Below are 27,128 nucleotides of genomic sequence, written 5' to 3'. Positions count from 1 at the left end.
TTGAAGCTGCAGGATACTGGCAACCAGGGGACCTGAAAAGTTCAGTTTGTGTCTGTTTTTACAACAAAATGCATGGCAAGCATGTAAGTTGGTTATACAGTATGAAGATTTATGTTTGCTTGGTGGTTAATAAACAGCAGTTGGCTTCCCCCAGAAGAGAACTGTTTGAGTGTCGTCCTTCCATAGCTTTAGTCTATAACCCTGACACAGTGGTGCATTCGCTGGGGAAAGGCTGTCGATATGGGTGACCAGGAGGAACAGCTGGGCCCGTGGAGTGGTAATCACCTCTCCGCTGGGCTGGAGGGCCAGGCTGGCCAGCAGCCCCCCGGAGCTGCTGGCTGTCAATGCACGGCAAGAAAATGACCATCTGGTGGTCTGTCAATTGTGGTTCCAAGAGGGTTGTTTTCCACAGAAGTTGTTGGTCCCTTCCTCTTTGCCCTGCAGCGCCAGGAGGCGGGCAGGCAGTGAATCAGGGGAGTAGTTAATCAGGGGACTACCATAGTTTACTGCTGAATGGGTCCAGGATCACCAGTCCAACAATCCGCTGTCACCTTATCTCCGGAGTCTAAGGGAAAATCAGCCTTGTCCACTCCTTTTAAGGGTTGCACCAGTTTGCCACACTTCCTTTTGGTTTGTTTGGGGCCCGGGCCACTTTTCAAAGATTGATGGACCAGATGTTATGTCCTCTGGTGCTGGTGCTCATCTGGATGGTGTTATCATGTGACGGCTTGGAGCAGCACATGTAGCATGTAGCCACCGCATAGACATATGTCCATGCCACATTGGGCACTGGATCATTATGTCAACGTTACCGCCGCGTTGGCAGGGGCAACTTGCCATGAATCCACTGCAAGGAATGTGATTGAGATGTATGCAAGTACCTGAAGTGTGATATAGTGGGGACTATGGGGAGTGGCACCCAGTGCAGCACGCTTGTGGGGAATGTGGGGAATAATGTATCACCTCTTTCTAATTGGCCTGACTTAAAAAGCCCATTGTCTCTTTGGTCTTGCAGTTCAAGTTCAACTTCAAGGTTTTTTTGGTCGTTACATCTTGTGTACAGGCAGTGGTGTAAAGTAACTAAGTACATGTACTCAAGTACTATACTTAAGTACAATTCTGAGGTACTTTTACTTTACTGGAGTATTTCCAATTGTCTATACTTTTACTTCTACTCCACTCCATCTCAGAGGCAAATATTGTACTTTTACTCCACTACAATAATTTGAAAACTTTAGTTACTAGTTACTTTGCAGATATAGATTATGACATAAAAAAAAACACTTTTGCCCTATTTTATACCTAGGCTATTTGAAAATAGGTGATCTATAAGCTCACAACGCGTCGCATTGCGACGCGTTGTGAGCTTGTAGATCTGCTATTTTCAAACATTTTTGTACTATTACTTTTGGTACTTTATGTACATTTTTATACCGATACCTTTCTACTTTTACTCAAGTATTTTTTTTATTCCGGGCTTTTACTTGTAATAGAGTACTTCTGCATTGCAGCATTGATACTGCAAGTACCTGGAGACTAAACTTGTTTCTGTTTTATATTTAGGAGAGGGTTCAGGAGAGAAAGCTTCAAAGCACTTTGACATTGACCAAAAAAAAAAGAATCAGGTACTGGAAACAAAACAAGATTGAGCTGATGTTAACTGACAAGAAGAGAGCACGGCTCAGTGGACTTTGATATTAAGGTTTAATGCTAGCGTGACTGCGCAATATTAATTCATTGTTCCAATATTAATATTTATGAAAGACTCCTGTACAGTATGTATCCTGTTTTTTTAGTTGATATCTTGTTTGCAGCTGAATTTTAATTGCCTATGACTTTTAATGCTATGTAATAAGTAGGAATGTTGTTTTGTTTCAATAAATGTAAAATATATTGATTCATTCATTCTGATCGATTTGTAAAGATAGAAATAAAGGCCTCTCTCTATTCCAATTCCTCTGCAGTTGATGCAATCAAAGGCCTATTAAAGGAGTAGTTCACCCAAAAAATGACTTATTTTCTATCAATTACACACCCCATGAAGCATTGAATTCATGGAGATTGTTTTGTTTTTGTCGCATTCCTAAGCCAATAATTTGATGACCGGCGGAGTCTCCAGTAGGAGACTCAAAGAGTGTCCTTTCAGTCTCCTACCGGATACATTAGCGTCTTTCCACCGGTAATCAAATTATATAAATATATGTGGGAGACTGACAGGTAAGAGGATAAGACAGCAGCCATCACAGTCTGCCCCTGGCCCACCTCCAAAAAGGAGGGGGAGGTGGTTATTGGGGCTGGCAGGTTCCAATAGGCGGTTCATTCCATCATTCGCCGCAGTGCTGACAAGTCCTTTGACTGACCTGACCCCGAAAGCACGCCTCAGATTCGAAGCCCTACATTTTCTCGTCCTTTTCCGTTGCAGACACACAGTGGTGTAAAGTAAATAAGTTCATGTAGGCCTACTCAAGTACTGTAATTAAGTAAAATGTTGAGGTATTTTTTACTTTACTGGAGTATTTCCAATTTTCTGTACTTTTACTTCTACTCCACTACATCTCAGAGGCAAATATTGTACTTTTACTACACTACAATTATTTGAAAACGTTGAAAAAAGTGACTAGTTACAGCACTTTGTAATATTTGATATTACAAAACCACTACAGCCCTATACATTTTGGCCATTTGAAAATAGCCGATCTACAAGCTCACAATGCGTCGCGATGCGACGCATTGTGAGCTTGTAGATTTGCTATTTTCAAAAGATTCTAATGCATTTTATACATTTGTTGTGAAATGGGACATTCTGCATAATGAGTACTTTCTACTTTTGGTACTTTAAGTACATTTTGATGCCAATACTTTTATACTTTTACTCAAGTAAATTTTGAAATCCGGACTTTTACTTGTAACAGAGTATAACTACATTGCAGTATTAATACTTTTACTTAAGTAAAAACATCGAGTACTTTTGCCACCACTGCAGACAGATGCCTCAGACTAGACAGAGGGGCTGGGGGGCTGGTTATAGTCAAAAGCTGTGGAAGAGGGAGGCAAAGTACAGCGCTGTGGAGAAGTTCTCGTGTGGAGAACGTTAAGTGGGCGGTCAGCTCCCTTTGGTACTACCTCATTCACCCTTCTGTTCGTAACCATGCCCCTCTCCACCGCTATGAAGAACGCCAACGCATGGCTCACTCATTGATATATCTCGTTTCAAGGTGATCCACAGGCCAGGGACACAGATGGCACTTTCTCTCTCGCCTGGCGGGCAAAGGGTGGGCGGAGGGTGGGGGGATATCAGCTTTTTCTAATTGGCCTGATTGGCTGTGTGCCTTAAAAAAGCCAGTCGAGACAGGCCCATTGTCTCGAGATTGTCTCAGGAGGTTGAAAAGGAGTTAACTCTGTTTACGTCTGTTTAAAAAAAGGCAAAGACAAAGAGTCTCCTTTATTGTGTCTCCTACCGGATACATTAGCATCTTTATTGTTATCCTATTGGCTCAGGAATGTGACAAAAACAAAAAAAAAGCCATGAATTCAATGCTTCATGGGGTGTGTAATTGATAGAAAAAAAGGGTGAACTACTCCTTAAGTGTTCCTTCCATAGCGGTTAAGAGGTGCACGCACATCCAAACATTTTGCCGGGTGCTGGATCAAACCAGATAAACTGTGAACAAAAGGAGAAGGTTTGCATACCGTCTTGATGCTCCCAACATAATTCTATAAATAGAGATGTCAATGAATAACGTTTCGGCCTGTGTGGCCCTCGTCAGGTATCAAAGTGTTCCTTCCAGCCTTAGTCTAACGAACAGCCTCTTGAAAAGAGGACCAGCAAAAATGTTCTCACTTTGCATAATTTCCCCGTCCTTTGCTGTCCAAGCGAGGACATTTGACTCTCACTAAGATAGCAGTGCAAGCACACACACATGCTCTCAGTGAACGTACGCGCACACACACACACACACACACACACACACACACACACACACACACACACACACACACACACACACACGCAGACGCACACACACACACACACACACACACACACACACACACACACACACACACACACACACACACACACACGAAAACAAGGTCCACTGTGTGCTATGCTAGGTTGAAGTCCATTAAGGTTTCAGTTAAACAACTTCTTGACATTTGCAACAGAACTACCTTTGTTCCGAAGGGTTTTAACATGTACATGTGCGTTTGTTCCCATGGGCTTTAACATGTACGTGTCTGAAAAGGAAGACCCTGAGAACTACAGGGAACACACCCATATGTCACAACTAGAGGGATGGAGATAAGGGAGTACGTTGAGATAAGACAAAAGAGAGATGGCAATATAGATAAGACATACTGTACACTATATTAATAAAACGAGATCAGACAGAGACAGAAAGAAAGCAACAGACAATGAGAGAGAGAGAGATTAATCATTAGTCAGAGACAGTGAAATCCCTTACGGTTGCATTCTTACCCTGAGTTAAATGAACATTGAAGATGTGTCAGTTTTTGTGGTCTCATTGCAGTACTGTTGTTAAAAGGTGAAAGAGGCAGCGTGTGGTTTTGTTAAATGACAGGACCGAGCGACAATAAGGTCTTCATTTGAAAGGCGCTCTGCGCGTTGCTCCGTTCTCGCGGTCGGGCTGACAAAAGGCCAGACACCTGCTTACGTGCGCACAGACATGTAGTTAATCCGTGTCACACCCACGCTCGCACACACGCACGCATGCATGCACGCACACACACACAGAAAAGTGTACAAACACATTCACCTACACATTTGCGAGTGTACACTTACTGTATCTGCGCACACGACGGACAGGTTGGTAATACTTCATACTTTAGGCCTGGCAATGAATTCAGACTCGAATTGCAGCATGCAGCAATAATCCTCCCTCAGTGTTAGTTTAACTGTGACTGTCTCAGAGATTTTCCTGTGCAGCCGGAACCCTCTAAGTCTCTAACTCTGATGCTAAACACCCTAACCCTAAAACAGCCTTCTTGGAAAGTGAGCACCAGCCAAATGTCCTCCTCACTTCACTCCACTATTTTATCTTGCTAACCCAAGCCTAAAATAGCCCCATGACCAGCGACAGTGTGCCAAATCCTCCCGTTCCCAGTTTCATCCCAGTTTCATCAGTGCAAACACTACATGAGGAGAGAAGAAACAATGCACCCCTTCTCTTCACACAAACACACATGCACTGTGTACAGTAACACCCACACACACACACACACACACACACACACACACACACACACACACACACACACACACACACACACACACACACACACACACACAGACACATCCCCTCTTGTTACGCCCCAGCCCACCCATCCCACCCCACCCCACACCAACACAACACACACAATGAGCATTGTGCCTCAGAGCACACACAGAGACCTTGGAGTTTGCCACGGCGCCTTCATCCATCTACTTCCCAATTCATCAACATTTTTTGTTTATTCAAGGCGATGGAAGAATGGACTGCACTCACTCAGCGCTTCCATAATTAACCTTTCTTTCGGGGCCGGTTGTGAAACAGCGTTGTCTGCCACTTCCTGTCAAGGGGAACCTCTGCCATCAGGAGCCCATCTGACAGCCCCTGAGAGGAAGTGTCTGCCCTCCCTCCCTGCCCTCCACACCCCCCCCTCCACCCCCCCCCCCCCCCCGGTCTGATCTCTGCTCATGGTCGCCACAGGGAAGTGTTCTTTCCTCCTGCATGTGATGATGTCAACCTGTGACTCAGCCAACAGAATGCCCCCCCATACTAACTTATGTCTGTGTCTGGTCCGCTGGGCACTGAGTTCACGATGAGCAAGAATAGAAGTGATTTGGGGCATGTGGACGCATTAAAGGTTCCCTATGGGTCATGCCTTGCTATCAGTCACGCTGTGTGTTGACAATAATGTGCTACGGTGTTTTGTTTTAAGATACAGGTGTTTGTGTGTGTGTGTGTGGGGGGGAGGGTCATTTGCATACAGTATACCTTTACTTTCAGACCTGCTATGTCTTGGGTAAAGTCAAGGGTTTCTTAGTTCCACGGACCCCCAAATGGACCCCCAATGGCCTAATGACTGACATTAGGCCATTTCCAGTTATTCCTGATGTGAAATATGTTGTGTTTTGGTTTAAATTGAATTGTTTAAATGTCATAATTGTAAATGACAAAGAGATTCACAATGGTGACATGGAAGCATATTGTCACTTAGAACAGTGTCTCATAATTTCAAGTGAATTGAATTATATTGGAAATAAACCACTCCTTATTTGGCTGCGGACCCTCAGAACTTTGAAAACCACTGAGCTACAGTATATTTTGTGTTTATATGTGTTTTTATTGATGCCTCTTATGAGAGCTGCTGTAACACCTTAATTTCCCCTCTGGGATTAATTAAGTACCTATACCTACCTACTGTATATGATACTGTATATCTGCACTACAAATTTGCACTACTCCCTTTGGATTTTATACCACAAAATTACATTATTGCACGGTTACCCAAGTGCTGCAGTCCCACATGAAATCTATATTGCTACATTTATTATTTAAACCATATCCAACCCAACCCTATACACTGTACATCAGTTGACCGGAGTCCCCCAGGAATCTTTACTTAAGTTCCCCTCCTTTTATCCCTCCACACCAAATCTCATCTCTCCGATAATATGCAATCTCCAAGCTCGCAACCCTTCGCAATGCGACGCCTTGTGAGCTTGTTATCTGTAAGTCTTGACCGGGGTCCCCCAGGGGTCTTTACTTGGTCCCCCTCCTTTTTTCCCTCCACACCAAAATCTCTTCTCTGATAATAGCCGATCCCCAAGCTTGCAACCCGTCGCAATGCGACGCCTTGTGAGCTTGTAAATCTGCTATTTTTTTGGCCAATTTGTCCACCTACTGTATAATGACATGCCGAGAAAAGGGATGCTATAGGGTTCATGTGGTTAATATGCACATAAGTGATAAATCATGCAACTATTGCCCTTTATAGCCCGCGGCTATAAAGGGCACAGAAAGAAAAAGTGCAGTTCCCTCCATTACAATAAACCTGACATGGTCATGCTGGGAGGGCGTGCCCCCAGCGGGGGTCTGTCTGACGTTATGGACTATATAATTCACCCTGACAGCCACGGCACCTGCGGCTGTGGCTGCATGGCTATGGCTACATGTATCCCACCGGTATGCGCACTCAGCAACATGCTATAACAAAACTCCATGCACCTGCTGCTTCATAGAGGCGCGCACCAACACACGCTCGCTCACACACACACACAGAAACACACACAGAAACACACCCACCCACCCACACACATCACACACACACACCTGACATTCACATAGCTGGCAGGGAATATTGTTTCCTGGTTTCCGGTCAGCCATCTGGACTACAGTGTGTGTGTCAGAGTGCGTGTGTGCGTGTGTGTGTGTGTGTGTGTGTGTGTGTGTGTGTGTGTGTGTGTGTGTGTGTGAGTGTGTGCCTAGCTGTGTGCGAGTGAACATCCAGTGTGTGTGTGTGTGTGTGTGTGTGTGTGTGTGTGTGTGTGTGTGTGTGTGTGTGTGTGTGTGTGTGTGTGTGTGTGTGTGTGTGTGTACGTGCGTGCGTGCGTGTACACCTACCTCTTTGTCCAGACATGGGTTTCTCTCAGCAGCAACACAATGCTTCTCTCTATTCTTCCTCCAGCTCTATCTTTCCCCTCCTTTCAATGTCCCTTTCTCTCTTTCTCTCTCTCTCACTCACTCTCTCTCACTCTCTCTCTGTCTCTCTCTCTCTCTCTCTCTCTGTGGTAACCCGGCTCTGTGCTCAGTGTAATGTTTCTCAGCACCTCCTCTCACATACAGTCGCTTTATTAGGAGAAGCACAGTGTCCCTCCTCCTCCTACTCAGCCCCCACCCCTCCCCTCCTCCACTAGACGCCTTTAGCTATTTATTCTGTTTACCCCCCTCTCATTCTCTCTCTCTCTCTCTCTCTCTCTCTCTCTCTCTCTCTCCTTCTCCACACCTCTCCCATTCTCCCATTCTCTCTCTCTCTCTCTCTCTCTCTCTCTCTCTCTCTCTCTCTCTCTCTCTCTCTCTCTCTCTCTCTCTCTCTCTCTCTCGATGTTCCTCCAAACCTCTCTCATTCGCTCTCTCCTCCCTGTTTCTCTCTCTCTCCACACCTCTCATTCTCTCTCTCTTGCCTGTTTCTCCACCTCTCTCATTCTCTCTCTCTCTACACCTCTCATCCTCTCTCTCTCTCTCTCTCTCTCTCTCTCTCTCTCTCTCTCTCTCTCATTCTCTCTCTTTCGATGTTCCTCCAAACCTTGCCTGTTTCTCCACCTCTCTCATTCTCTCTCTCTCTCTAAAGCTCTCATCCTCTCTCTCTCTCTCTCATTCTCTCTCTCCCTGTTTCTCCAAACCTCTCTCTCTCGCTGTTTCTCCAAACCACTCTCATTCTCTCTCTCTCTCCCTGTTTCTCCACACCTCTCTCGCTCATTCTCTCTCTCTTCCGTTTCCCCACCTCTCTCATTTCTCTCTCTCTCCGAACCTCTCTCATTCTCTCTCTCTCTCTCTCTCTCTCTCTCTCTCTCTCTCTCTCTCTCTCTAAACAGCTCATTCTCTTGCTCTCTCATTCTGACTCCTGCTCGTTGCATTTCTCTCTCCGCTTCTCTCTCTCTTTCTCTCACACACACACTTTCTGCATCTCTCTCGTACCTCTGCTCTGTCCTGTCAGTGTCTTCCGCTGAGCCCCCCACCTTTTCCCCCTCTCTTTTCTTCCCCCTCTCTCTCTCTCTCTGTCAGATTTCTACAGATCTCGGCGCCCGGCGTCCCCCGCTTATAGGGGAAAAAAAGAGAAAAGTGGGTCAGAGATGAAAGCATCTTCAGATCTGAGGCGTGAAGCTGAAGCTGAAGCTGAAGCGGGCGGGACACGAGGCAGAAGGCAAGCGGAGCGGTTTCAGCCCTCGGCTTCAAATCCGCTCTCTATCTCAATGACAGGAAGCCTCCCCCACACACACCCCCCCACGTTCCTTTTTTAATGTTTGATTTTTGTGACTTTCAGGCTCCGTGACCCCATTTAACCCCCACCCCTACACGCCCCCTCCACCCTGCGGTGTCTCTGTGAGCAGATTTACGTCCTCACTGTGTTCATTTAAAGAGGGTTTTAAAGTGCACCATGAGCAGTGATGGAAAAAGTATACTCACATGTTTTACTACTTGAGTAAAAGTATCAATACCCTATATTGTAGAAAATTGTCTGTTACAAAGTATACAAGTACGGTATTCGAAATGTTCTTGAGTAAAAGTGCAAAAGTATTACTAAAATATACTTAAAGTACCAAAAGTGAAAGTACTCTTTATGCAAAAGGTCCCATTTCACAAGTTTTTAAATGCATAGCAATCCTTTGAAAATAGCAGATCTACAAGCTCACAACGCGTTCCAAAGCGACGCGTTGACAGCTTGTAGATCGGCAATTTTCAAATTGCCAAAGTATATTATACGTCTGATAATGATAATAATAATAATAATAATCAAAATCTACAAAGTAACTAGTAACTAAAGTTTTCAAAAAATTATAGTGGAGTAAAAGTACAATATTTGCCTTTGAGATGTAGTGGAGAAGTAACATTTTTGACAATTGGAAATACTCCAGTAAAGTAAAAAATACCTCAAAATTGTATACTTAAATACAATACTTGAGTAAATGTTCTTAGTTACTTTCCACCACTGATAATGAAAGGGAAACTTCGAGGACAGGACCAGGAACATGGCCACTGTTATCTAACAGTATGGGCACACACTGTGTGTGTGGAATGTACATAAAAGTGTTTGTATCCCATGCTTCCTAACCAAGGCTGAAAGACAAGCGATATCTTGTGTTGTTTGACTCCCACAGCAAGGGGAGTCAATCGAATACCAGCGTAGACCAACCCTTCAGAGTCACATGCCTATACTGTCCAGCTTTGGCTGCCGTGTCTATAATTACAATTTAGGCATTTAGCGGACACTTACAGTATCCAGGGCAACTTACAGCATTGGTTCTCAAAGTGGGGTCCGGGGACCCCCAGGGGTCCTTGAGGGAGTTCCAGGGGGTCCCCAGCTAAATGATAGTTAGGAAATTCATACCAAATTGACCCTTATGGGAAATTCATACCAAATTGACCCTTATGGGTCTGTAACTCTGAGAGTGAACAAATGGAACCAAATGGACCCTAACGGGTCCATTTGGTTCCATTTGTACACTCTCAGAGTTAAATTAACATCGATTTTACAATATAAATTGGGGTCCCAGAGATAGAAATGCCATTAAATGGGGGTCCGTAGCCTAATGCATGTCAAACTGGGGGTCCTTGAAATTAAAATGGTTGAAAATCACTGCTAGAGCCGTAAAAATCTTCTCTTATGGGGGTCCTTGGCATATCTTTTGAAATGGGGGTCCGCGGGCTAATAAGTGTCAATTTGGGGGTCCTTGACAGGAAAATGTTTGAGAACCACTGACTTAGAGAGAGCAAGATCAGAGTAAGACGTCATTTAAATACCAGCTCACAATAGGTCCCAGTGTGAGCTCAGGTTACAGGCCCTCTTTGGCGATGGGGGGACAGGACATTGAGGAGAAACATGCTTATTGAGCGGTGTAACCGCTCCTATAAGAGGGTTTAGGACCCATCCGTGGCGAAAGTTTTTCTTTCCGTCGTGAAAATTTGTCTTTCGCTGTGACGCCATGCTGTGGAAAACACGCCCATAGGCTAAGCTCTGCAGGACGTGCCGTGATTGGCTAGCGAGACACATGATGAAATTAACTTCAAACTTCGCAGACGTGCTGTGATTGGCTAGCGAGACGCATGATGAAATTAATAATAATGTAAAAAATGTAAGCACGTCACTTCGCAGGACGTGCTGTGATTGGCTACCGAGATGCATGATGAAATTAATAACTCATAAATAGCACCGCTCACTTCACACTGGGTGTGATTTTTTTTTAATGCGGTTGGACTTGACAAATAAACATATTTCTTATAAGCTTCACCTCGACTGGATATATATTATTTCCATAACACCATATAAGGAGTTCCCAATGTGGGAATGTGTCATCATGGCATCAGGAGCAAACAAATATGTCAGCTCCATATATGGGCACAAAAGGGGGCATGCCCATATATGGGCATGGGACAAGGACTGACACATTCAGAGATCTCATATATCTCTGTATCTCATATATCTTATATCTCATATATGGCCAAATCGGTTGGATCGACAGTGCAACGTATGTGTGAGGGATGCGTAGCGACCCGAACTCTAGATGTGAACCTCTAGTATATACTGTATACTTAATATATACTGTATAAAACATACATAGCATAATGAACAAGTAACCAACAGCATGTACATCTATTGGAATAGAATAAGTAGTGAGAAGAAAGCATTATGATAGGGATGTCTGCAGAGGTGAGTTTTCAGACTGCAAGGACACTCTCAAAAACGTTTGTAGTGCTGGGACCAAATCCCAGTTTAAAAAAAAACTGCTTACATCAGGACAATGACCTGATGAAGGTCCTTGTTTGACCGAAACATTGATAAATGAAACAGAGAAATGTGTGTGCGGGAGTAGGCAGTTTTTTTGTCTTAGAGTTTTCGAACTGAGGCAGAAAATGTGAATTGAGTCTGCAGTGGCTTTTCATCAAAAGGGTGACATTTTTACAGCGCTCACTCGTATTTTTGCGTAAACTGGCGACTCCGTAATTTTTTTCCCCTTTACGGGAGAAAAAGACAGTCGGCTTCACCTAATTTGTCTACGAATGAATTGACTGAGGGGGAGAGCTCACTCCACAGCCTGGGAACCAGGAGGGGGAAGAGTCTTGGACGCTTGGAGCGTTGGCCAGGGCGCCATATAGGAAAAGACATTCTGACTGTGTTGGTTAACCACCTAAACCCAAGATGGTCCCTCAGGGCTCTATACTAGATTATTTTCTGTTTTCATTTATGGTGGGGAAAGCTTTTTCTTAAAATAGCCAATGGACAGGCTCACAATGCCATGCACTTCATTGCATAATAGGGAATTACCAGTGTTTTGAATAGGATTAGGTTTGCAACGGGAAGCCAGTGAAGAGAGCGTATAAAGGGGGAGATGTGAAAATGTAGGGAGGTTGAAGACCCGGTGTGCCGTGGCATTCTGGCTCAGTTGTATGGGTATGATTAGCCTGGGATGAAAACCATTTTCGGGTTTCTGATCCGGTCGGAGCGGAAATAACTTTACGTCATCAGGTGGCCGGAACCAAGAACCGGAACTACCGGAGCCGTGCACCTCCAAAATGATCCCCCTAGTTTAAAACGTGTTCGGTTTTGTATAATCGTTTTGTTTCTTTTGGTATAATAATGGTTTGGTATGTCCATGTTCTTGTAGCACGACTAGCGAGACTAAACAAAAATGAATCGCATTATGTGGGGAACAAAAACAATGTGATGCCAACCGGAACCAACAACCGGAACCACGATTCTTTTTTTCCTTTTTTCGAAACCGGTTACACATTAGTTTTAGAACGAATACCAAGCTTTCCTCCGCGCTGAAAAGCCTGGTGACGCAAGGTTAGGGTTTGATAGAGCAGGGCAGCAGTGGCCTGGCATTGGCCAGACTGATAACGTGGATTCACTCTCACGTTCCTCCCCGGTATCAGTCTGGACTTCGGCCCATATGGGAGCGAGTATGAGAAATCAGAAAAAGATTTTGCTTTTCACTGTTGTACGGACAGTAGTTGAAACGCAGTCACTGATTGGCCCGATCATTTTCTGATTTCTCATACTCACTTGCTATCGGCCGAAGTCCAGACTGATACCGGGGAGGAACGTGCGAGTGAATCCACGTTATCGGTCTGGCCAATGCCAGGCTAGAGCAGCAGACCAGCAAAGGAGGGAGTTGCAGTAGTCAAGCCTTATGGTGATGACTGTGGCTTGGGGATAAGGGGTCGGGCAGACTGCTTAGTGAGGAAGGGTCTGATCCTCTGGATGTTGTGTAAGCGCAAAACCACAGGACCGGGTGATCTCTGCAATTTGTGCCTTGAAGGACAACTGACCGTTGTTCTTGGACCTTTCCTGGGTTCTTGGCTGTTTGAATAAGAGCCACCAGGGCATTGTGGATGGAAATGGAAATATTTTGCAAGGGGGTACAAGACTTCCCAGGGAGGAAGAGAAGCTCAGTTGTGTCTGCGTTCAGCGTGGCACAAAGTGACACGCTGTGAGCTTGTATATCTGCTATTTTTGAATAGCCAACGCAAAAATCTAAAATGACACAGATGCTTTCTCAGTTTTAATGGGTTACCGTTAAACAATGTGTGACTGGCACGCGATAACTTTCCCATAATCTGTAATCCCACCAAGAGCGTGTATGTGATTGCAGTGACTGCAAGAGATAAACTTGTTTTGCCTCAGCGACATTTCTTGTCGATTTTCCATTCACTCTATATATTATATAAGTGGGATCTGAAACTAGACGGTTTGTCTTGCCAGGAATTAATTAATGATCGAAACTCATTTGCATTCCTTTATGATCGAAACTCATTAGCATTATGAACCCGTATGAACCTGTATTCTATAAATACTGTGTGAATTCCAGGATTAAACAGAAAGACGTTGGTGTACTTTGATGTCTGTTCTCCGGTGCACCGTCTGCTGCTGCTTAAATTTAGAGGCATCACCTGTCTGAAGCCCGATTCATACTTCGAGCATAAATTAAGGCCGTCACACACTAAAAGCGTCGCTGACACGCGTCAAGAGAAAATAATTTAAAAAAAAACGTTACCTTTCTGTATCAACCAACTCGCTTCAGATGGTGTGTGCGACATGTCAACAACGCTCCAAAATAGAACTGAGCTCTGAGAGATTCATCAACAGGTTGTGACGACTGACGAGTCCAATTGATTGCCTCCGGTGTGGCTGCAGGGCAGGCATTGTAAACAACAGTATTTGATTTTGCTCAGTCGTGTCTGACGCTCTCAGTCTGTCACAGCCTTTAGGCTGTACACACACATCATCATCATATCAGACTGAGTGAAATATTTGCAAACATCCTGAATTCACAACATATCTTTATGCATGGGAAAGTAATGATGACATTCCTGTTTTGTTGGCTTATCACTTTAGTCTTAGTCAAACAAACTAACACTGTTTCCTTCTGGTGGCTAGAACTCACCCTCAGATTTGACATAGGTTTTGTTATTGTTGAGTAATTAATTCACACGTGTAAATAATATCCATAATATCCATTCGTACCGTTGCTTTTTTTTCTCTCACTCTTTTTCTGCCTTCCAATCACATGTAGCTCAGCCTAAGTTCAATAAGAAACTCTCACACTTTCATCTTTATTGCTGAAGATGCTTCACTATATCCTCTCATTCACAGCTTGAAGCGTGAGCACAATTTACCAAACTGCAGCCAATCCTCCTGCAGATCGGCTGCATATGACTAATACTATAGCTGACTAGAGATGACTTTAGAGATTAATAGATGACTGTAGAGATGACTGTTATGGCTATAGAATACTATAGAGAAAAATCGAATACTGTTGTTTACAATGCCTGCCCTGTAGCCACACTGGAGGCAATCAATTGGACTCGTCACAACCTGTTGATGCAACTCTCAGAGCTCTATTCTCTATCTCTCTAGCTCTATCTATTTTGGAGCATTGACACGTGGCACAGACCATCTGAAGTGAGTTGGAGCAATGCAGAAAGGTAACTGTTTTTTGGGCGGTGCAACCGCCCCTATATGTGAGGTTTGGACATCGACATTCGCTGCACTGTGATTGGCCACCATTGTACCCCCCTACACCCCTAACCCCTACACATTCAATGCAAATCACTGGCCACCATTGTACCCCCCTAACCCTGCACCGTGATTGGCCACCATTGTACACCCCTAACCCCTACACATTCAATGCTAGCTGTAATATGATTGGCTGACTTTATTGGCTGACTCTATTCAGGACTGTGATTGGCTAGTGAAACACATGACACATGTGCATAGCCCTATAAATAGGACCATGCACTTAAAAAAAACATATTTATGTTGTTTTTTAAGTGAATCACCCATTGTGGACCAACCATTGTTTATTTATTGTTTATTGTTAATAAATAGCACCACCCACTTCAGAAATATTACTTTTCTTTAAGTGAACTTCCATCACTGTGATGACCACTGTGACCACACATTTTTTTTTTTTAATGATTTTCTCTTGACACGTGTCAGCAACGCTTTTAGTGTGTAACGGCCTTAATTTATGCTCACATTTAGAATGCAAGACAGCACAGCATGGCTGATATGCAACAGTACTTACCAGAGATACAATCATAAGTATTGTATCGGTTGGAGTAAAGGAATTGCTTGTGGAAAATAATTTCAATAAAGGAGAGATCAAGTTGTTGCAAACTAAAAGTCTTATTGAATAAATGATAAAACATTTTGGCGATTAGACTTATCATTTAACGTATAAGATTAGCTTTCAATATGGAGACCCCCCCCCCCCATGTCTAGACACTGACAATTCCTTTACTCTAACCAATAATAATAATAATAATAATAATAACTTTATTTGTATAGCACCTTTCATACAAAATTGCAACCCAAAGTGCTTCACATCAAGACAATAAACAGTAGAATGCCAGAAAAAGAATTGGCAAACAGAAACATATCTAAACAATGTAGTTAAACTAAAAATCAAGTAAACATAGGGCAATACTTATGATTTTATCTCTGGTAAGTAACATATCAGCCATGCTGTGCTGCTGTCTTGCATTCTAAATGTGTTGTGTACCTTTAAGACAGGAGCCCTAGTTTAGTTAATTAGTTGATATAATACAGGTTTGTGAGTAGGGTGCAGGCAGGTGACCCCCCAAAAAACGTTTTTTTCTACTGATTGGCTCACCATGGAAACTTGAATTCATGGATATTTGTTAGTTTTTGTCGCATTCTAAGTCAATAATTTGATGACCAGTGGACCGGTGGCACCGGTTCCGTTATAGGAGACACAAAGAAGACTCTTTGTGTCTCCTACCGGAACCGCTGCTAGGAATGCGACAAAACCAAAACAAAATCCTTGCATTCAAGTCTCCATGGGGTGACTAATCGATAGAAATTTTTTTTTTGGGGTGCCCTTTAATCAGTTCAGTTAGTCAGTCAGTCCTCACTTGGAAAGCAGCACACAGTACACTTCACTTCTCTCCTGTAAAAGTTTGGTTAACCTGTTTTCAGTTCTGCCTTTACGGAAGCATCGTTGGTATGTTATGTTTTATGTTCAATATTATTTCTGATCTGTGTAGTTTGTGTAGAACAAATGTACCTCGCATTCACTGGATTTCTTTACTGTTTGCAACCATTGTATGTTCAATACTTACCTCAATACTTTTAGCTGAAAGATACATAATACTATACCTGTATGTTGGATGCAAGCAAAATGGAAGTTATTATTCTATTGCTACATGCTTTACACTATGTGTATTGTATCATTCACGTGTATATTGTTTACTTTCCAGTTGTACCCTACCCTTGATGGCACATTAAACGCAGTGCCGACTACAATACAGTGTGTTCATTGAAGGAGGAGTTATCTCCCTGTCAGTCTGTGCAGGGCGCATACTGTAGGAGTGACAGAACACATGCTGTTCTCACACACAGATGAGACAAAGGCACGCACCAACACACTAACCATTGTATTCGCTAAATCAATTACTTTCAACATCAACCATCGATCACCCCAACAACCTTTGATGCTTACAGTCATTGATTAATATGCTCTACCATTGATAACTATACTCTCATTATCTTCCGCAGACAACTAGTTTGGACCGTGGTTCACAAAACCCCATATCTCAAGGACCCCAATAACCCAAATGGACCCTTACGGTTCCATTTATATACCCTCTCTGTAAGGGTCCATTTAACCCCTTCAAGGAACCATGAGGGTTCCTGGACCCCACTTTGAGAACCTCTGACTTTGGCCATTTATATTTTTCTTTTACTCAATTTATAAAAATGTCATCTTTCTTTTTCTTCAACCTGTTCTTATAGGTACTGTTTTCTTGTCCAATACATGCAGCCCACTGGAGCCCCGAACCAGAAGCGATTTCAAATGTCACAGTATGGACTCTATCCCTTCTCAGGGGAGAAGAGGAAGCCTCCATACCGTATGTTATTGAGTCGACTCAATTAACCTTTTTCTTAGTGTAGAGTAGAAGCTAAAGTAGAAGTTCTACCGGATTCTGCAATCCTGCCAACAACGCCAATTATTGACAATGAAATAAGGGCTAGAGGATCTCGTTACACTGTAGCAGAGAAGGCTATACAAATCTTTACCATCATCACACAGAGAAACCAGACTATCAGAGAATGAAATATTCCACAATAATGCAATAACAGTCTCCAGTCACACCCACCAACACAAGAATTCCTTCCCTTGTAAAGTGTTGACATAGCCTAGCCCAGTGGTTCCAAAACTTTTTAGCTCGAGAAAAGAGAAACACGATGTCTCCCCGGGACCCAAACTAGTGAAAATAGCCGATCTACAAGCTCTCAACACGTCGCTATTTTCACTACTTCTTAAAAGTGTTTTATTCTAATTAATGTATTTTATGGAATTCTTTTAAAAAAACTCTTGAATTAGATTTTTAACTAATGAAACATTTTAAACTCTATGGGATTTTTCTTTTGAAATAATATTTAAAAACAAAATGTAGGAAACAAAAAATAAAGGGGTTGTGACCCTTCCTAGCCTTACAGCTCACAGGAACTCTTGACATCTGCGATGATGACGAAGTCACCATCACCCGTTACTCACTTCGCCTCGAGTCTATTCAAATGTGTTTCATTGCAATAATCAAACACGCAGACACAGTTTCGTACACTAAATAGCATGAATCAGTGCCGTCGAGCAGAAACCTTGTATCTCCATATTTGAACTTTTTTTTGGTAAATGAATGCCCTACTTCTTCATTCTACAGTGTCACACAAAATAGCTAAACTAGAAGCTCACAAAGCTGTGACGCACATGTTTTTATTGTTATTACTTTATTATTGTATATATCTTTTTTTAAGTGAAAGAGGTTAAGTGTATCTGTATGGGTTTTTTATAAATACTGAACCAATGGAAATTATTAACAAGACCTTGTGACTAAATAACTACATAGGAACACACAATGGATTTTTTTTCTTCTCGTTTCTGGAAAGTAAACAATGTGGTTGGTGGAGCTGGTGGGAATCAGGGTCAAGTCACTGTGTGGAGCAGAAAACCAAACGCACACAATAGCTCGCTGCCATCCCCAAGGCCTCTCATACACAATTAAAATTGCCTATTGTAGTTTCTAATGCGCTCTGTAAACAGTTGCAGGCCAGAGGGGAGGAGCGCTGCGGTATAGCCCTACAGTACATCAAGGATCTTTTTGCCTAATTTAATTCAGCCCTGTGGGGACAGACGGAGACAGGTACAACAAAAAAAAAGGGGGAAGTAAGCAAAACAATGGACTGTGACCCAGAAACATCATCGGCTCCGTCAATTTGACACACGGCCAATAACGCAAAGTAGGTCTATCTGTTGTGTACGGAAGAGTTTTCAGAAGAAAGATTATATTCTTTCCTAAGGCAGCTTATCCCATTAATACCTGAGGACGATTCTACGAATGCCTTCTAAATCAGTAGTTCTCAAACTGAGTCTGTACTTCAAAATGATACAACATTTTTCGAACACTTTTAAAAAAAATGTTCAAAAATAGCAGATATACAAGCTTGCAGCGCGGCACGAAGTGACGCGCTGTGAGCTTGTATATCTGCTATTTTTGAATAGCCAACGCTAAAATCAAAAAATTATACTGATACTTTCCCGGTTTTAACGGGTTATAGGAGACCTGGGAGTGTCAAAGGGTTGAAAATGTTACAGTTACAGTTCAGCTGTAATGGAGGGTGTGCGCTCACCTTCTCAATAACTGTATGGTATGGCAATTCTACTGCCCATGGGGGGCAAAAAACTGCTGGACAGGGTCGTGTGCACAGCTTCGAGAAATAATTGGCTGTGTACACCCCAGCACTTCTGAATTACACCGCACGATTCGCCTCCGGCGGAAAGTTTTTCTTTTTTTTTTTTACATTCTAAAGGAGTCCTCACATCCGGCCGGCCCGACCCCCCTAGGGCCTATCCAATTATCTCCCTTCAGGTACAACGACTCGGCAGTATTAGAACCAGAACAGCAAACCTTCACAATAGCACTTTCCCTGAAGCAAACCACGTTATAACATGCTTCACCGGTTGTGTAAACTTGTATTAATACTGTAAACTCCTTAAGTACACGCATGCACTCTAATTGGTCACTTTATGAGCATGAACCATATGGTCGCATTAATTGAAAAAAGAGTAATGATAATTGTAACAGTATGTTTTAGCGGACACTTAACTAATTAAACCCTATATACTTCGTTGTCAGGGGTCCCCCAGGGTTCTATAATTGCCCCCCCTCCTTTTTTCCCTCTACACATAATCTCTAAAACCTATTATTACATGCCCGGAATAGGGGGCTATAGGTTTTATCTCGTTAATTTATGTTTACTGTTATTTATGAAACAAATTCCAAATCAATTGTACTCTGTGCCCACACTGAGTACAAAACACTGATGTTGGCCCACAAAGCAACCAAAGGTATGGCACCTCCATATCTTCAAAGCCTGATCCAACCGCTCACTCAGATCAGCTAACACAGGGAAGCTGTCAGAACCTTCACTAAAACATCCGGGGGAACACTCCACACGTCCCAGTACTCTTGTCCCTTCTGGCTCCCAAACTATGGAATGAACTCCCCCCATTGCAATTAGAACCGCAGACTCACTCCCAATCTTCCGCCGTAATCTGAAGACTCACCTCTTCAGACTCCACCTCAGCCCGTAGCACTTGCTCTAGCCTAGACGACCTTGCAGGCTTATGCAAAGGCTTAAGTAATTTAGATGTAGAATGTAGAATGTAGACAGATGCCAGGTCATGATAGGATGATAGGTTCTTGGTTTACCTATGATCCTAGATTACTATTTCTATGCATTTGATGTAATTACCTTGTGTAGTCCTTGTTTACTGTAAATCTCTCTGGATTAAGAGCGTCTGCTAAAATGCCTAAATTGTAAATAGATTGTAAATAAAGCTACAGTATTTTGTCAACAAATTATTGAATGTCGAATCTACATTATACAACACTGTAGCAGGAATGTAGCAGAGTAGCCCTGCCTGAAGACCAGAAGCCTAATAGAGAATATTTCCTTTTGACTGACCGGTAGATGTTAGGTTTCCCACGCAGGACACTCAGGTTCAAATCCAGCTGGTGACAGTGGCATCTGGTGCTGTGACAAAAAGAGAAAACCACACAGTACCAATCATCATCTATTGTGCCAGTTAAATAACGGTTTGCACTGTTGCATGACACTTCAAGGTCTTTCACAACATTTTGGACGTTCCTCATTTGGCAAAGACATTCCTGATTTGCTAATGTCTCTTCTACTTCCTAAAACACATCCTGAGCGCAATGGAAACGTTAGATGACAGTGTGACAGGGGGAACAGAGAGAGAGAGAGAGAGAGAGAGAGAGAGAGAGAGAGAGAGAGAGAGAGAGAGAGAGAGAGAGAGGATGGTGGGGTGATGATGGTAATTGGAGAAGACTCTCAAGGTCGGTTGCATCACATTTTCTTGAGTCAGCAGCTGTGGAGTCTCCTGACAGGCAATAACTCTGTATGTCTACTGTTTGCATGACAAAATGAGGGCTTTTTCTCTCCTTTGGGGGAGTGATTGGGTGGCAAGTGATGTGAGCCAGTTGGAGCTGACCTCCCATATACGTGGATATATATACGTTGCAAAATGTCGCCAAAAAGAGGCCACTGCTACTGGGGCCTACAAGCCTCAGTTTTACACAGACGTGAAAAAATTACTCACCTTTTTTTACTTAAGTAAAAGTATCAATACTGCAATGTAGAAATAGTCCGTAATAAAAATTTTACTTGAGTAAAAGTACAAAAGTATTGTCATGACAATGTACTGAAAGTAAAAAGTACTCATTATGCAAAAAAAAGAAAAACGTACTTAAGTACAGTACTTGAGTAAATATACTTAGTTACTTTACACCACTGGTTTTACAAAGTAGAAATAAAAAACAGACAACTCAAATTCACCTGCTTCTGGCATTACAACTGCTGCCACAGAGGATGCTAGCTCTGCTAACAGACCTGATGCTGCTCTATTCTCTCTCACTCTTTCTCTCCCTCTCTCTCCGCCCCCAACTTTATTATTTATTTGAGAGACCCACACACAAAGCTCAGACTTCAACTCGGGACCCTGTCGTGATATATTTGAGAATAATAACCAAGACAATCAATCTTTTATGTTGTTCATGTCAAGCTTTTATCTTCCTTCATGGGTGGGGACCCCGCTGAGAGGCAGGCCATCAAATTGAAGTCTTCCTTCATTAGACTCACATAGATGGCCGTGGACAGGCCAGTCAATATTGGATTTGAACATGAAACAACAGTCATTCAGCTGTGTAGCCAGGAACTGCCCTGCTGTCAGTGGTGTAAAGCATGGGTTTTCAACTGGTGGTCCGTGGACCACTGGTGGTCCGTGAAGGTATTGCATGTGGTCCCTGACCATGCATTTAGTAATGTAGGAAATTGAAGATTTGCATTATTTTATTTTATCGACCACTAGTTGAGAAACAGTGCAGTAACTTACCTGGTGATGTTTAATGACGCATCAATGTTGTCAGTTACTGGGAATGTCAATAAAGAGCCGGATGTCAATAAAGAGCTTCCACAGAAATGGGAGTTAGAATCTCAAGGGAAACTGTACCGGATTTAGGTTGAGTCACCATTATTAGGAAATGTGCCAATAATCAATCGCATGTGTCTGCTCGCTCATACATAAGTTGCAATGAATCAGTTAACATTTGTTTAATATGGAAGGTTAAAGGAGTAGTTCACCCAAAAGATTACGTATTTTCTATCAATTACTCACCCCATGAAGCCTTGAATGAATGCATTTTTTAAAGTTTTTGTCGCATTCCTAAACCAATAATTTGATGACCGGGTGTATTTCCAGTAGGAGACACAAAGAGTCTACTTTGTGTCTCCTACCGGATACATTAGCATCTTTCCACTGGTAATCAAATAATTGGCTCAGGAATGCGACAAAAACAAAAATAAATCGATGAATTCAAGACTCCATGGGGTGTGCAATTGATAGAAAATAAGTAATTTTTCGGGTGAACTACTCCTTTTAGAGAACAGAGTAGGAGCAACCATGGGAAAGGAATAGATCAGTGGTTCTCAATCTTTTTTTTGTTGCTCTGGACCACTAGCATATCTCAGTTAAATAATAACTGTTAAGGGCTTGATTTAATTCACCTAGAATCAACAAATTAAATTAAGCCCTTAACAGTCATTATTTAATTTCAAGCTTTCCCCCCACACCACGCCCATATCCCCCCCCCTCCCAACACAACAGTGGTCCCCAGGTTGATTCTCAGTCAGGGTGGTGGTCCCTGGTTCATAATCAGTAGAAAACTCCTGGTGTAAAGTAACTAAGTACATTTACTCAAGTACTGTACTTACTAGTACAATTTTGAGGTACTTTTACTTTACATTTCCAATTTTCTATACTTTTACTTCTACTCCACTACATCTCAGAGGCAAATATTGTTCTTTTACTCCACTACAATTATTTGAAAACTTTAGTTACTAGTTACTTTGTAGATTTTGTTCCTATATACACCCTATATACTAGTGATGAGCGGGTCGACCCGTAACCCGCGGGACCCGCGGGTCAACCCGCGGCGCGGGTAGGTCGAGTCAGGATTTCAGAGAAAATTATGCGGGCTGAGGGTGAGCGGGTCAGCCGCTCTCCACGAAAAAAAAAAAAAAAAAAACTATTTTGACCAACATGCTTGTTTATTCAGCCCATGACAATGTTGTGCTACTGTAGACATATAAAGGGACTTTGGGTACTTAAAAGAGCGCTATATAATACATATATATATTCCCACCGCGGGTCGCGGGGCGGGTTGAGCCATAGATTTATATATGGGTTCGCGGGGCGGGTTGAGGCGGGTCGCGTTCCGTCGCGGGTTGGGGCGGGGCGGGTCATGAAAAAACCCGACCCGCACATCACTACTATATACATTTCGGCCATTTGAAAATAGCCGATCTACGAGCTCACAATGTGTCGCGATGCGACGCATTGTGAGCTCGTAGATCTGCTATTTTCAGAAGATTTTTATTCATTTGAAAACTTGTGAAATGGGACATTCTGCCTACTGAGTACTTTTACTTTTGTACTTTATGTATATTTTGATACCAATACTTTTGTACTTTTACTCAAATATATTTTTAATTCCGGACTTTTACTTGTAACAGAGTATTTCTACATTGCAGAATTGATACTTAAAAAAAATAGGTAAAACATTTGAGTGCTTTTTCCACCACCTTTTTCCACCACTCCCCTGCTGTCCATAGTATAAATCAATCATTATTGATTTGTGTCATACAGTACAGTTACAGATATGGTACAGATGTACAGTGCGGTACTCATTCATTTTTCATATACTGTATTACCACACAAGTACATACTGTAGAGGCTATACGTCTTTTCATGCTGCATATCTGCATCAGACAAAGCACTTAGTCATTAACAGAGAACAATCCATAGTTGAATGTTATCTGTAGGGCTACTACTAAGCATTCTTTTATGGATGAAGGTGGCACTGGATTCTCCCTTGTAAGCTGAAGGAGCTGCGTAAGAGGTACACTTCTCTATAATTTGCGTTCATTTGCTTTTTAATTATCTGGCCTTTTCTTCAGAGTGAACAGTAGATCTACTGTATGCTTCTTCAAAGCATGTACAGTAGATCCAAACAATGGACAGCGGTGTTCAGAATCTTGGAAAAACTGCCGTATCACGGAAGGAGGAAGCGATCGGCCCTTAACCCATTAAGACCTGAGGCTGATTCCACGAATTTCTTCTAAATCCTAATAGTTTTCTGAAAAACGTATATGTTACTAACTGTATCAGTGGTGCTTCAAACTTTTTCATGTCAAGGACCCCCCAAATTATATGTATTTGGCCGCGGACTCCCATCTCAAAATATTTTGTTCCAGGGACTCCCAGAAGCAAAGATTTGAGTTCAAAATGCTTGCTTTAAAAATATATATTCAAAGATTTGCACAAAAAAAATCACGATTTTTCAAAAATATCAGATCTACAAGCTCATAGCGCGTCACTTCGTGCCGCGCTTTGAGCTTGTATATCTGCTATTTTTGAATAGCCAAAGACATCTAAAATGACAGATGATTTCCCGGTTTTAAGCGGTTAATGCATTATTTCGGTCTTGCATTACACTGACCTTGCACTAAAAGGTGTCTGATAGCGTTAGGGTAGCTGTTAAAAAGCCTGTTAAGAATGTGGTTAACATAATTATTATGATAATGGATTACATTTACAGTACTTATAGCGCTTTATCTTCATACCCAAAGCACTTCACAGTGAAGAGGGGGAGAAAGCTCACCTTAACCAGGGTGTACAGTAGCAACCGCATGGGTGAACTGATCGCACGTCAGCCAGAACGCTCACCACACACACATAGTGAGACACTGCTACTGTATTTTACAGTGCTTCTCAAATGTCGGACCCCCATTTGAAAATATTTAGTGCCAGGGACCCCCATAGACCATATTCACACAGCGGTCATTTTGGAATTTAACATTGAAAGTGCCACCCTGTTGCCCTGGCAACCTGGGCACTTCATTGACTTAATAGCAATATGGCCGCCGTGTGAATATGGTCTATGGTCAGGATCTGTCTCCTGCGTTATTATGCTGTATCGTTACAATTGTTTCCTGTTCTCCCTGTACCTTTATTGTGTAGTTATGTTCCTATAGTGTTTCCTGTCTGCCCTAGTGTTTGCTACCTGTCTTGTCTCACCTCCCTGCGATTACTCGTTTCTCCACCTGTGTCCTAGTTAGTCTCCCAGCCAATCCCTGTGTTGATTGTCTTTGAGTTCACCTGTGTGCAGGGACATCAGTATAAGGCTCGCAGCACATCATTTGCAAGTCTCCAGGCCATCTGCAAATCTAAGCAGTACAGCCTAAAAAACAAGATCCAACTGTATAACAGCAACGTTAAGTCAGTTTTGCTGTATGGCTCAGAATCCTGGCGAGTGGTTGAGAGTGACATGAACAAGATCAATTCATTCCACAATGAATGGGTGTCTCCGGAAGATATGTCGCATCTTTTGGCCAGACAAGATCTCGAACGAGGACCTGTACAAAATAAGCTCTATGCACAGCAGCCATATTGTGAAGACTTTCACCAGTGTTACCAATGATACTAATGAAGGCTCTGTTCCATTCTGGTCAAACAGAGTCAGGGTGCTGATATTGTGCATGTTGACTCACTGGAAACACTCAGCTACACCAGTGGGTCTAAAATTTGGGTCCAGGGACCCTCATGGTTCCTTAAGGGGTTTCCAAGTGGCCCCTTACGGGTGTGTAACTCTGAGAGTGTACAAATGGAACCAAATGGACCCGTAAGGGTCCATTTGGTTCCATGTGTACACTCTCAGAGTTATGGGGGTCATGGAAATGAAAAATCTGAGAACAACTGTGCTACACTAAATGGAACAGAGCCTTCATTAGTATCATTGGTAACACCTGTGAAGGAAGTGATAATATGGCTGCTGTGCATAGAGCCTAATTGTCGCAATGTGGTGCTGGAAATCAAACACAGACGGCTCAGATGACTCGGACATGTCCTCCGAATTGATCAAAACGACATTCCTAAAGTAGCCTTGAGATGGACCCCACCTGGAAAGAGGAAACGAGGGATAGGCCAAAAGCAACCTGGCGAAGAACTGTGATCTCAGAACGGAAGATGCAAACCTAACATGGGGCCAGGCCACAACATGCTGCACAGGATAGGACCAGATGGATGCTGCCAGGGGCGGTCTTTGCACTAGGTAAGGTTAGGGGACCGCCTAAAGAGGGCCTAAACAGTCAGGGGGCCTCATGAGATTTTCCCAGAAATAAGCGCACTGCTGGTGGGTGGGTGTAGTTGAAGGGTGGAGACGAGAGATAAAGTTACGGAGAAAGAAAGACACAGAGAAAGTGAGAGATAGAGAGATATTTATTGGACCCATTTTCAAGTCTCCATGGGGTTATTAATCGATAGGAAACAAAATCTATTTTGGGGTGAACTATCCCTTTTAAGTGTTTAAACTTAACTCATTTAGCTGGGGACCCCCTGGAGCCCCCTCAAGCACCCTCCACGGGTCCCCAGACCCCCGCTTTGAGAACCAGGATGTGAGAGAGACAAAAGAGGGAGCGCGCCAGACAGATAAAACAGGATCATCCTGTTCCCTTCCTATAAATTAAATGCCACACCATCACCCCGTGGCATTTACTTTGTAATGCCGTCGGGATGACAAATGTCATCCTGTACCAGCCACTCCGTCATGGTCACACCACCGCAACAACCAGGCTCAATGACGCTTCCTACACCAACACAAAGAGACAAGAGAGACTGTGATGAAAGCTATATGTTTGAATGAACAATGTAAGCAATTCAAACATCAAGCCATCAAACAACGTTAGTTCTTTTTTCAGTGGTGGAAAAAGTAGAAGTACGAACGTAGAAGTACTCTGGTAAAAGTCTGGAATTCAAAATTTACTTGAGTAAAAGTACAAAAGTATTGGTATAAAAATGTACTTAAAGTACCAAAAGTATAAAAGTACTAAAATGTTTGAAAATAGCAGATCTACAAGCTCACAACGCGTTGCGACGTTTCAAATAGCCTAGGTATAAAATGGGGCTAAAGTGGTTAATGTATGTTTTATAATTTGATAATTTATATCTGCAAAGTAACTATAGTAACTAAAGTTTTCAAATAATTGTAGTGAGTAAAAGTACAATATTTGCCTCTGAGATGTAGTGGAGTAAAAGTAAAAGTAAAAGTGTAGACAATTGGAAATACTCCAGTAAAGTAAAAAGTACCTCAAATTTGTACTTAGGTACAGTACTTGAGTAAATGTACTTAGTTACTTTACACCACTGTTCTTTTTTATACTTTCATCCTGGCGAGTGGCGACCT

At 42.7% G+C, this 27,128-nt stretch overlaps 1 protein-coding gene across 2 annotated transcripts in view; it reads right to left on the bottom strand.

The window, feature by feature from the left end:
* Nucleotides 1–20,399, bottom strand: part of entpd1 (ectonucleoside triphosphate diphosphohydrolase 1) — a 55,133-nt gene extending 34,734 nt beyond the window's left edge. Inside the window, exon 1 of one of the 2 annotated variants that reach the window (XM_080454609.1) lies at nt 20,275–20,399. Coding sequence is in view for 1 of the 2 variants with exons in the window: in XM_080454607.1 (XP_080310733.1) it covers nt 7,626–7,641 (16 nt within the window). In the remaining variant the exon portion in view is untranslated. Of the gene's footprint in view, nt 1–7,625; nt 7,821–20,274 lie in introns of those variants that run through there. The other variant, XM_080454607.1, reaches the window with a different exon arrangement.
* Nucleotides 20,400–27,128: the final 6,729 nt, after the last annotated feature.

Source organism: Gymnoscopelus braueri (assembly GCF_963280865.1).
Source record: "Gymnoscopelus braueri genome assembly, chromosome: 17".
Lineage (NCBI taxonomy): Eukaryota > Metazoa > Chordata > Actinopteri > Myctophiformes > Myctophidae > Gymnoscopelus > Gymnoscopelus braueri.
The sequence above is the reverse complement of the archived record's forward strand: the minus strand, read 5'-3'. Positions and strand labels throughout refer to the sequence as shown.